The 12,565-nt window shown below is 45.2% G+C and overlaps 1 protein-coding gene across 1 annotated transcript in view; it reads right to left on the reverse strand.

Annotated features, from left to right (window-relative positions):
• Positions 1–307: 307 nt before the first annotated feature.
• SEMA5B (semaphorin 5B) overlaps positions 308–12,565 on the reverse strand; it is a 286,627-nt gene continuing 274,369 nt past the window's right edge. Inside the window, exon 23 of the mRNA XM_054176331.1 lies at positions 308–784. Coding sequence (XP_054032306.1) covers positions 629–784 — 156 coding nt within the window. The 3' untranslated portion in view covers positions 308–628. The remainder of the gene's footprint in view (positions 785–12,565) is intronic.

The following is a 12,565-nucleotide window of genomic DNA, read 5'->3' on the forward strand; positions in this document are numbered from 1 at the left end:
ACACTGCCCTAGGAAGTCCCTTTCTTGGGGGTTTTTTCTTGTCTTTTTTTTTGCAGAAATATTAAAAAAAAATTAAAACAAAAACAGAACCAAAAAGGAAAAGGAAAGGAAAGGAAAACGTTCTTCAAGTTGTTGGCACAATGGAGTCCCACTCAGCCTGTCTCATCAGCCGCATGTCATCCAGTGCATCATTGCTACCCTGTCTCAGGAAGGACGTTCCTCACCAGACAGACACCCCTGCCCCGGGAGGCCATCTCTTGCCTTGCTTAGAGTGCACTCGTGTGCTGCTATGTGCTGGCCACCAAGCACACAGCCATCTCTTTGACAACATCAGCCTTGGACAGCAATGCTGGTCTTCCACCCATAAACAGTTGCAGTAGTAAGAGCCATCTCCAGCCAAATATCCACAAAAGCTCTGCAGAATGGTCCATATGCATGTTTTGTCCTTGTAAGGAGATGTGCTGTTTACGAGAAATACAATTAACCAAAGGGGAAAGAAAAAGCAAAAAGAAAGACCCTACTGTACAATATTTACATCTAGAGGCTGGGCCAGTATTTGGTCCATAAAATCAATTAAAAAAAAATAATCACATAGAAAGCGATCCAGTCCTGTAGGATCTGTCCATCATCAGCTGTTGGTAAAGGTCCTTCCAGGGGAGGCCTCGGGCCTGTAGTCGTACTTGTTCAGTGTACTCGGATAATATGTTGTCGTGTACACATTGGTTTGCTGCAAGGGGTAGAAGTTGGTCCTGTCATCTGGTATCAAATTATTCTTGTTAAGTGTCTGTAAAAGAGAAGAGGAGATGAGAGACATAGCAACAGTGTCACATAATTACTCTTTTCTACCTGCAGACACCTCCCTCTCACCTGCCTCATGGTCTCTGTTTGCAGCCACCACCGCCTTCCCTCCAGCTGGGAGAGTAAGACAGCACATCAGGCTCTCTACGGGGCTAGTCGGCAGGGGACCACAGCTCCTGCCAGGTCTCCTTCTCTGCACCTGCACTCAACTACTGCTAGGGCCAGAACCTAGAGCCTTCTCCAGAGACCTGGAGTCTCCTGGTAGATGGCGTGTTGTCTGAACGTCATTGTCACACAAAACCATGCTGGGCCTACGCAAAATTTGGTGTTTGGTGGCAGCACTCAATCTAATCTCTTCCAAAACGCTCGTGTTATAGCCTGCAGCTCCCTCTCCAAACAGTTGCCAAAGGGCAGCTTTTACTCTTTGGAAGAGCAGGTGTGCATTTACCTGATCTCCATCTCCATTGGTAGATGTCCAGGTTTGGACCCCCCGATATTAAGTGTGTCACTTCTGTAAGCTACAGTATAAGTAACAGATCATGGTCACTTTTGGAGAAACTAACATGACTTAAGAAAATTCACAACCACGTAACAATTGTTGGCAATGACAACAAAAAAGAAAGGAAAAAAAAGAACTACAAATGCCCCTTTTACCATAAAAATGAAGAAATGGGTTTCTTCTCCCTCCCCTCTTCCCCCCCTCCTTTGTTTTTTGCACCAGCAAGCAGATGTGCCCCTCTCCCCCGACAAAAGCCCACTCCTCTTCCAGCTGTTACCTCTGCACAAGGATAAACCTCCATTTTGGGAGGTGGGGATGCAATCATTTTATGGAACTTTCTCCTGCATCTTTATATTAATTCTGATGAATTTGGCTGAGGAACTTTTATGACAGGTGGTTTTTTTTTCAACTAACTCCCAGCTTAAATTTCTTACATTTATCTTCTGGCCTATGTCATTCCTGTGTGCACCTTTAATAGCTGACCTGCAGGGAACTGACTCCTTTGATCTGGGAGTTGACCCTAGGCATGTTTGCTAGAGCAGCCTTATGATGAGGGCACAGCACATTTAAAGAGAGTATGAGCATCCCTCCTGCTTGGAGCACAGAGATGGAGAGGTCTAATGAGGCAGCTAGTCCTGGGACCTAATGTTTGTTCTGCCACAATCCAACGCAGCTGGAGAAACCACTTAACCTCAGTTGTCCCTTGGGACAAGCACCTCACACCTGACCCAGGCTCAGGGCAAGATGAAAATTGATTAACTAATGCTTAAGTCCATGAAATACCCAAGCTCGTTAGCTTTTATTCAACCCATCTAAATTCAGTCACCTAAGCTTCAGGCATTATGACTGTATTCTATATTACCCATCAGCAAAGAAAGAAGTCTCCTTCCTGCATGAAGGCAGGTGCAGATGGAAATTGCCTTCTGGGGAAGCCCCTGTCTGTGTCGGCTGCAGCAGCATGGGGTGAGCTGCCAACAGTGGGTGCCTGACTTTTAGGAGGCTACAGTTAGTGAGTAGGGTCTTGCCCTGTGTGCATCCCCATTGCAGTCAAGGCTGTGGCTGCTGAAATGATCAGAGCTACCCCTAGGTTCAAAGATGGGTTCAAAGACAAGAGCACAGGCACTAATCTATCTTCCAACTTTGTAATTAAATAATTTTACTGCATGAGGAGGGGGAGAGGAGGAGGAAGAAAAGAAAATGCTTTGTTTTAATCTGATAGCAGACTGACAGTTACAGCTACTCTGGGAGCTGCAAATTCCAGTTTCCTAAAAGATGTTAGGAAAAAGGGCTTTCCTGTAGCAGAAGTACTGTGGCAAAGAAATTTCCCAGCTGCTGAACTACCTAATAATACTTTTGGTACATGATCTGAAACATCTCACACATGAAAATCAGAAGAGACCCAGCCTCCTCCTGGTCTGACTGCAATCTCTCCCTGCCTGGAGCCTCTAAAATGTGCTCATGGCACACCACTTGTAGGAACAGAGGAGAGACTTCAAATAGGCATTCTTAAAGTGACAAATATTTCCAAGGAATGAAAATTTGTGTCCCTCAGGATGAAAGGAAGAAAGGAAATGTCATGTTTTGTTCCCAGTCACCCAAGGAAATATTAAAATAGTGTGGGCAACAATCTGCTGATTTGTGCTGGAGGGTGGGAAACAAGAAAGCCAGACTCAGTCCTTTGCTGCTTGCTATGCTTCCTTGGGAAATCCAATTAACTGCTTTGTGCTTCAGTATCTTCTGACCCAGCTTGATGAAAACATTTGAGATCCCCTGTAAAAACACACTTTGCTAAGTACAGCCAGTGAGTATTTGGGAGAGCTGCTCTCTGGCAAACACCTCAGGTGTTCATATCAGCTATACACAATGATTGCTCTCTCCAATTGGTGACTCTAACCCAGGATACCCACTGCAGGCAGTGTAACCCTGCAGCTATGGTCCACCACAGCAAGTGGATGAGGCTGATTTCCCCTGCCACACTCCTTGGGCTGGCTTAAAGGTGGTCCAGCATCCAGGCCTTGTCTGGGTCACTTTTTTGGGACAGTTAAGGTTCATGCCAGGATTATCACCTCTAAAATATGTTGACATCAAAATCCTGACCTGGGATGGCTCAGGACCATCTTGATCTGAGACCTCAGGACTCTACCTTTTTGGCTTCCATTTGGAAAATCTGTATGAGTTTCAACATGTCCCATGGTGTTTAAAACTTAGCCCTTATAGCAGACTTAGCATTTAATTAAAACTATTTGCTTTTTCCCTTTCTCTCTCATCTTACTTTCATATGACATTTAATTAGGAAAAAACCCCACAACTGCTCCTTTGCTCTTTTTGAGTTTATTTTTGATGGAGGGCTTATATCTTAGGGAAATACTTATGAAAATGGTTTAGTGGAATTTATAATGCAATTAGCTGCAAGGAATTTGTCTCTGGAAGCGCTGCGATGGCAGTCCTGTCCTAAATCAGCATGATCAATGTGCGCTGCCTTAGCGTTTCCCCACACAAACTTATTGTCTGTCTCATTTTAATAAATAGATGATTAGGTTCCTTGGCACTAGAAATAGGTTGAAATTTTGAAGGGAAATCAGCCAGCAGTGAATTTTGGAGAAGTACACACACACATATTTGTGCATGCACTGCAGGAGAAGCAGTGAGCAGTTAAATCTCTCTGGGTGGGCTCCTGTTCTGTTGTACTCAGAGCGTTAGCCCTTGCTCATGTCCTGCAGTTCTTTGCTGTGACAGCACAGAGATGCCCAACAGCTTTCCCTTTGGAAGATATTCCCCCAATGCTATATAGGTCGTGCTGTCACGGTCAAAGCCTCCGAACAACTTGAATTCACTGGAGTTAATGTGGGGATGAAAACAGCCTGCTGCACTCATAGGTGTTCCCACCAATATTTATCAGTCCCAGTGGGAAAGGCCGAGTCCTCACCCCTGCACAACTTCAGTCAATCACAAAAACTAACACAGACCTGACCCTTGCTCACAGTGCATCTCCTGCGAGTGATTAGAATATAGAATACATAGAATACATAGAATAAACCAGGTTGGAAGAGACCTTCAAGATCATCGCGTCCAACCCATCAACCAATCCAACACCACCCAAACAACTAACCCATGGCACCAAGCACCCCATCAAGTCTCCTCCTGAACACCTCCAATGATGGTGATTCCACCACCTCCCCAGGCAGCCCATTCCAATGGGCAATCACTCTCTCTGTATAGAACTTCTTCCTAACATCCAACCTAAACCTCCCCTGGCGCAGCCTGAGAATGTGTCCTCTTGTTCTGGTACTGGTGCCTGGGAGAAGAGACCAACATCCGCCTGTCTACAACCTCCCTTCAGGTAGTTGTAGAGAGTAATAAGGTCACCCCTGAGTCTCCTCCCCTCCAGGCCAAGCAAGCCCAGCTCCCTCAGTCTCTCCTCATAGGGCTTGTGTTCCAAACCCCTCACCAACTTCGTTGCCCTTCTCTGGACACGTTCCAGCAAGTCATTCTTCATCTCAGCAACTTTTGAGCCATGTCCGCAGTCCTACAGTGCCCAAGAAGTGTTTGCTGAAGAAAAAGCCCAATAACTCTTCTTAGAAAGGACAATCCTCTGGTGCTTTGGCAGGGACATATCAGTGGCTGTAGTAACTACACCAACCAAAGCAGTGCAGGGAGCCCTAGAGCTCAGGCTGTTCTTACTGGAGGTTTCAGAGAAGGAAGGATGACTTGCCTTTGCTGCCTGAGCCTTACTGCACTGCTATTCTGCACCCTGCAGGGAGATGTGTCAGTCATCAGCATCCACCAGACCTTACTAATGGTACTTTGCCAGTCACTCAACCTGTATTTTACCCTTCTTGCTGTCTGCTCCCTCCCATATCAAATACTTCTCTGTCCCCTTGCCAGCAACTACAGCCTCTTGGGATTGGTTGCTCAGTAAGCAGGATCAGAAAGAACCAAAATCCCACTCATCATTTAACACTGCAGCATCGCCTAGTGCAAGATCACTGTGCCACACATGGAAAAATCATAGAATCAATAAGGTTGGAAAAGACCTCAAAGATCGTCAAGTCCAACCTGTCACCCAACACCTCATGACTACTAAACCATGGCACCAAGTGCCACGTCCAATCCCCTCCTTAACACTTCCAGGGATGGTGATTCAACCACCTCCCTGGGAGCCCATTCCAGCAGTTAACGATGTATTTCAAACAGTGAGGGAAACCTACTTCAGGCTTTCATTTTGGTCCTATCCTACACTGAGAAGAAAGAGGTTTCTGGTAGTTATAGAATAGAATAAACAAGGTTGGAAGAGACCTTCAAGATCATCACGTCCAACCCATCATCCACCACCACCTAATCAACTAAACCATGCAACCAAGCACCCTATCAAGTCTCCTAAACACCTCCAATGATGGTGATTCCACCACCTCCCCAGGCAGCAAGTAAGACATTCATTATAAAAAGTGAGGCCAGACCCTAAGCTAATATGAAAACCTATGAAATGTGTGTAGAGAAGGTGTCCTGTTCAACTAACAACTAGAAACTCAACATGCATCAAATACTTTTATCTGCTTCCTCCCATCCAGTATGAGCCATGAGTTCACCACTAACCCCAATTCAAGAACCTGTTAGCAGAAGGTAAACCACCAGAAGGCACTAACCCAGCTGGGCAGATGGCTCAAAGGTGGACACAGCTGCAAGTGCTTCCTTTAAAAGACACGTTATCATGGGGTGTTGGCATATGACTAATACAGTTTGTAAATCTTTTGGCCCAGGAACTCTGTTTTTTAAAGCAGGGATGTTTTCAGATGGGTTGGATATGGTTTCAAGAGAATGTAAACCAGCAGTGCCGTTCCCCATTATATGTGATCTATCAATCAACAGGGCAACCTTATTGTTGGTGAGTTGTGTGTCTGTGCCAAGCACAACAGAATCCTGAGTATTTCTATATTTACAGAAATACAGAAACAATTTGTGATCACTCCTGCTGTTGCATTAGCAATCAGTTAGAACTGGAAGAGTCCAAGGGGAAAGTTTACAGCTATTCCTCCCTTGTGTGCTGCTTAGTTCCTGGTATTCCTACCGCAGGGAAAATACTGACGTGCACTCCCAGGCTGCTCCTCCCAAGGTAGAGCCAAGTGCTGGATGTGTTAAACATGACTGTATTGTACCATATGCATACATTTAATTTTGTTCAGCTTCCTCCATTGATATTTTTAGCCTAAGTCACCATTCGCATTTTCCATTTGCTACTTTCTCTCCCAAATTCTGCCTCTGCTCCAAATCATTAAGTCATAATCCACTGACCTACTTGCTTGTATTCTCCCAGATGTATCGAAACAGCTTCATGTGTAACAGTGTGGGACTTTCAGTACCACTCCCATCCTACAGCTGCCTGTACAAAGCTGTATAAACATTTCTTACACACATAAACAGATTAAATGTTTCCATTTTCAGTAAACAGTCAAAGAGTTTCAAAACTGGGTTTAAAAAGATTACCATCTCCCCATCCCAAGTTAAAAAGAATTTCCTAGAGTTTTTGAGAAGGTGAAGTGAAAAGGAGGCTTGTAAAGCACCTGATACACATACACCTAATACCAAAATAAGGGCCCTAGCAGAGTTCCCCCGGGGTGATATGCAGTGGCAAGATTTCCTTAATCTTCTCACAGGGAAAGCAGTCAGCTTTCTGGAGCTCAGCATTCTCTTTGAGCTCCAGATCTTTTCTATTTTAAGGGTAGTGTGGGGGAAGAGTCAGCAAGTTTTCCAGGAGTTTTGTAGGTTAATCTTCACTAGCTACACAGCACCACTGTCCCTGTGAAGTCAAGGAATAAGGACAATTTCCCCCAGCCTCACAGTTTCTCCACTGTTTCTCCATTGACAGGTGTAATTTCAGTTCTTCCACCTCCTCCCCCCACCATGACACTTTCCTCTTAAAAAATGGGAAAAAGATGAAAGAAGAAGTTAGGTGACCTTCCTGGGCAGCTTCCAACTACTCTGGCATTTATAGTTACATTAGCACTACTTCAGGCTCTAAAGAGGCTGAAAAACACAGCATGCCCCTTTCCAATGGGCATGACTCATCAGGGATGTGGCGCCTGTGCCAGGACTGCATAGCTGCAAGTTTCCATTTTACAAGTTTGTTTGTAATGCTGAGTGTCCCTCATCAGCACACCACCACAAACTTCCCCTTTCCTTCATCTCAAAGTGAGCGCAGGCACTAAGGAAACAAGGGTAACAACTATTGCTGCTAACCTTGGTCATCGACTGTGGACACAAAAGGCTAAAGTCAAGGTCTAAAGTCAAGGTCTAAGCAGCAGGCAGCAACTTTGTAGTCAACTCAGTCCTCTTAGCAATATCCAAATGAAGTCCACACGCATCCTCCATTCTGCCTCTGCAGAGAGCAAGGATAACATTCCCACTGAACTCAGTTGCACAATTAGCCCCAAAAGAATCGAGGTAGGCTTTCCAATTTTCCTTGGAATGACATCCAACAGACTTCCTGTAGCGGCAGTGGGATGGCCATTACTCCTCATCCCTCAGGAAGATGGAGGGATGAGGGAACTGTGCAATGATGTAATGAAGCCAAGATCCAAGGTTTGTGTTCTTTTGTGCTCCTTTGAAGTTGTTTGCTTCTTGCAGTGAAATCAAATTGAGCAAAATGCCTTTTTGAGGCAGATCAGCTGTTTCACGGAGCTAGCCATGCCTCCTCGCTAAAGGATGTTACTTTTTGCATCCTAGGAACGTTAGCCAAATGACTTAGGGTTGTAAAAAGATATTAATAGTATCAAACATTTCCCACAGCTTGGTACATATCTGGAAGTACCAAGGCAGAGATCTCAGAATTATAATTAGCCAGCAAGTTTGGAAATAATTACCATAATAATTACATTTAAACAAAATAAACCACGCAACTAAAATCAACCTCTGTTGGCAATAATTGACACCAAGGAAATAAATGGCCCCTGGCCACCCACACGCTCCCTTCTTTCTGATCAGCTAGATGCCACAACACTGCTGTGCTTCTCGAGCTGTGCCTTACAAATGACCCTGGAAAGACGGAAAGTTGCCAGAAAGACCTTAGGAGATGCTTGCATTTACTGCAAGCTAAGAATGGGGGGGGGGGTTAAGACTTTAACGAGTCTTCTTTCTAGTCTGTCTTAAAAATTTGCTTAGTGTCTTACACTGACCAGTCTCTTCTGATGCTTTTATAAAGTCTCTTGAGCCCTGCCTACGCCAAAGTCAAAGGTAGCAGTGGCCAGGGTTTAAGTATTGCTTTTTTTTCTGATTAATTCAATAAGGCTGATTGCAGAATTTACAGTGAAGGGTAGATGGACAGACGAGAAACCTATTCTCTATATAGGAAAGGTTTTCCACTTGAAAAGAAAGACAAAAGAAGTCCCACTGGGACACTAAAGTTATGGTTGCATGTTCTTTTTGGATGGAAGCTTACCATCTGAGTTGAGGCAACCCCAGACACAAATACAGGCTGGGCAGGGACTGGCTGGAAAGCAGCCCTGAGGAGAGAGACTTGGGGGTGCTGGTGGAGGAGAAGCTCAACATGAGCTCTCAATGTGCACTTGCAGCCCGGAAAGCCAATCAGATCTTGGGTTGCATCAAGAGAAGTGTGGCCAGCAGGTCAAGGGAGGTGATTCTCCCCCTCTACTGAGCTCTGGTGAGACCCCACCTGGAGTACTGTGTCCAGTTCTGGAGCCCCTATTACAAGAGGGATATGGACGTGCTGGAGTGTGTCCAGAGAAGGGCCACGAGGATGATCAGAGGGCTGGAGCACCTCTTCTATGAGGACAGACTGAAGGAGCTGGGGCTGTTCAGTCTGGAGAAGAGAAGGCTCCGAGGTGACCTAATTGTGGCCTTCCAGTATCTGAAGGGGGCCTACAAGAAGGCTGGGGAGGGACGTCTCAGGATATCAGGTAGTGATAGGACTAGGGGGGATGGAATGAAGCTGGAGGTGGGGAGATTCAGGCTGGATGTGAGGAGGAAGTTCTTCCTCATGAGAGTGGTGGAAGCCCTGGAATGGGTTGTCCAGGGAGGTGGTTGAGGCCCCATCCCTGGAGGTGTTTAAACCCAGGCTGGATGAGGCTCTGACCAGCCTGATCTAGTGTGGGGTGTCCCTGCCCATGGCAGGGGGGTTGGAACTAGATGATCCTTGTGGTCCCTTCCAACCCTGACTGATACTATGATACTACTGACTGAAAATTCTTTGTTCACTGTTATTGGTAAATAAATTACCCCCAGCCCCCAAATGACAGCAGCATCTGTAGATGTGCTCAGGTTGACAATGAAACTAACATTCAATTATAAGAAAATGAATAGCTACAGCTTTCTATAGCTGTTGAAAATAGCTATTTATCCTTATACTTAGGAGGGAGTGAGGTTATATTATTGCAGTTTTAAACTTACAAAACCTTTAGAGCTGGCAACATAAAGGGCCATTGTCAGAAAGATGCTTTGGCATGACTCTGACTTTAAGCATGAGTAAGATGACAAAACAAACTGTATGTAATTGTAAGGCAGACTGAAGTGAGTCCCTGCTTAGAGCTAAATTCAGGTTTAAGAATTTTTCTGAACTGAAACTGAAGTCCAAGGAGTTGATGGAAATCTTCCCACTGACAAGTGCAGGTGTCTAGCCTAAACTTGCTATTTTTGCCTAGCTTGCCAGTAAATTGGTGGTGGTAACACCCATGACGTGGCACCCAAACAAAAGAGGAATTCAGGGCTGCCCCAAATTGCTTCCCAATATAGCTGATACACAGGATATAGCAGACATGATCTCAGCTGTGTGGGAAGGTGTAAACTCTCTCCTTACTGCACTGCTATGCCTTGGTGTAAGCCCTTCCTGGGTCCCTCACATTTACAATACTGTTACTACAGAGGCTCATCAGCTGAGCTACAGCACCTGGCCTTTTGCACGCTCTAGTATTGACACTAACTCACCAGAGGGATAATCACTGCCTTCTAAATCAGTTTAACAGTTCACATGGGGTGCAGGTGGTTGTATAGAGCAACTGGCCTGTACAGGGCTTCAGCTGATGGTAAGTAGGAAGGACACAGTGACTGGCTGAGGAAGACAGCATTCAGTGCTTCTCTGCAGTTATGCCAGAGCGATCAGCCCTGAGTTTTCAGATGGTCTCAGAGCATTTTATTCTGGTGAATTACCAACACAAGTCATGCAGCCTGGTGCTGCACTTAGACTAAGAATTGCAAAGGTATAACTGCAGTGGTGAAGGGAAAAAAAAGGAAAAGAACCAAGAGTAAAAATAGAAATAGAAGTAAAAAGAGGGCCTAATATGCCAATTTGCCATCTGCTAACTCCACTCAGTCCCTTCTAGTCTCACTGCTTTCCAAATATTGCCTACCCCCTAAACAGCTGCTTCTGATTATTTTCCTCAAGACTCCTTTGTTTTCTCCCTATGTTGCATCTCACCTTGTTATTTCCTCTCTACATTTATAACCTTCTCAGGTAATTTTCCATTCTTTCTATACCAGTGTCTGTTTTTTTGGACACACCTCCCATTTTCATATCCTCTGCTAGTTTAATTAACACACTGCCTGCACCCTCTCCAAGGTCGATAATGAAGATATTAAACAAAGCCAAACCTTGCATTACTGCTTACAGTGCCCCAAACAACTCCTCCCCATAGCCCTGTAGGTGCCCATTAATGATTGCCTGATGTTCACAGTCCATTAGCTAGGTTTCAATCTCTACAGCAGCACTCCTGTCCAAGCCAATTTCTTTTTACACATCACAAGATTATTTAAGACACCAATACCATCCTCTTTTTTTTTTAGGTGTATGGACCAGTGAAGCTACATTCTTAACTAGCTGGGAATCTGCCTTTATGCAGCTCAGTCTCGTGCATTCCCTTTGTTCTCTAATGCTGAGTCTCTGCAAAAATGTGACCGTGTTTGATCGAGGTCCTGGCTCAGCTGTCAGTTCAGCCCGACCACCTTTCATTTCATCAGAGTGTGAGATATGTTGCCTCTCAAATATTAATTCAGATTTGCCTGCATATTAGTGCTGACACAGATTTGTTTCAGTGAGTTTCCACTGCTGTAAATGAAAGTAGAGCTGAGCCAATACGTTTTATTCCTCCCGGATTCACCCTCTAGTACAGCCCCAACCCTGACAAATTTTAATGACCAAGTGGGATTTAACACCCTGTTGATATGCTTTATTGAATGGGGAAGGTCCAGGCATGCTCCATTGATTGTGGGCCTGTATGCTCATATTTTGCCTCACCTCAAATAGAATAGAATAGAATTAACCAGGTTAGAAAAGACCTTCAAGATCCAAGTCCAACCTATCACCTAACACTATCTAATCAATTATATCATTATTATATTATATTAGATGTTTGGGTGGTGTTGGATTGGTTGATGGGTTGGACGCGATGATCTTGAAGGTCTCTTCCAACCTGGTTTATTCTATGTATTCTCTGTATCATGGCACCAAGAGCCCCATCCAGTCTCTTCCTAAACAACCTCCAGTGATGGTGACTCCACCACCTCCCCAGGCAGCCCATTCCAATGGCCAATCACTCTTTCTGGGAAGAACTTCTTCCTAACATCCAGCCTAAACGTCCCCTGGTGCAGCTTGAGACTGTGTCCCCTTGTTCTGGTGCTGGTTGCTTGGGAGAAGAGACCAACCACCACCTGGCTACAACCTCCATTCAGGTAGCTGTAGACAGCAATAAGGTCTCCCCTGAGCCTCCTCTTCTCCAGGCTAAGCAATCCCATCTCCCTCAGCCTCTCCTCATAGGGCTTGTGCTCCAGACCTCTCACCAGCTGGTGTTTCCCACACAGACTTACTGGAGCTAGTTGTGTGACTTCATTGGACTTCAGTAGCTTAACAGTGACCCAATTAGCTGGGAGGAAATTGGCCTGCTTAATACAAATGCTTTTGTATTACCTTTGCTTTCCATGGCACCGGGGATTTGCCCAAGATCCGTGATATTTATAAAGGTAATTGGAGTTGTTCATTAGCTGTTTCTCACAGACTCTGGGACACAGTCCATCTAGATTCCTTCATCCACAGATTTTCAGTTCTTTCCTTTCTGTGCCAAACCTCAGGACCATGTTTGAGCTGACTTAATGAGGATTCCCCCAGCTATAGGGGAATGCACGCAGAGCTGCTTCTGCTTACCATACACCAAACCTTTCATGCACATATAAATGATGCACCAGGGAAAGGTGGCAATGGATATAGTGTTGCTGCAGCCTGTGTCACCTGTGCAGTGGCAGCAGCCAGCACGTCCTGAGCAGCCCTGC

Source organism: Dryobates pubescens, chromosome 2 (assembly GCF_014839835.1).
Source record: "Dryobates pubescens isolate bDryPub1 chromosome 2, bDryPub1.pri, whole genome shotgun sequence".
In the NCBI taxonomy this organism is placed as follows: Eukaryota; Metazoa; Chordata; class Aves; order Piciformes; family Picidae; genus Dryobates; species Dryobates pubescens.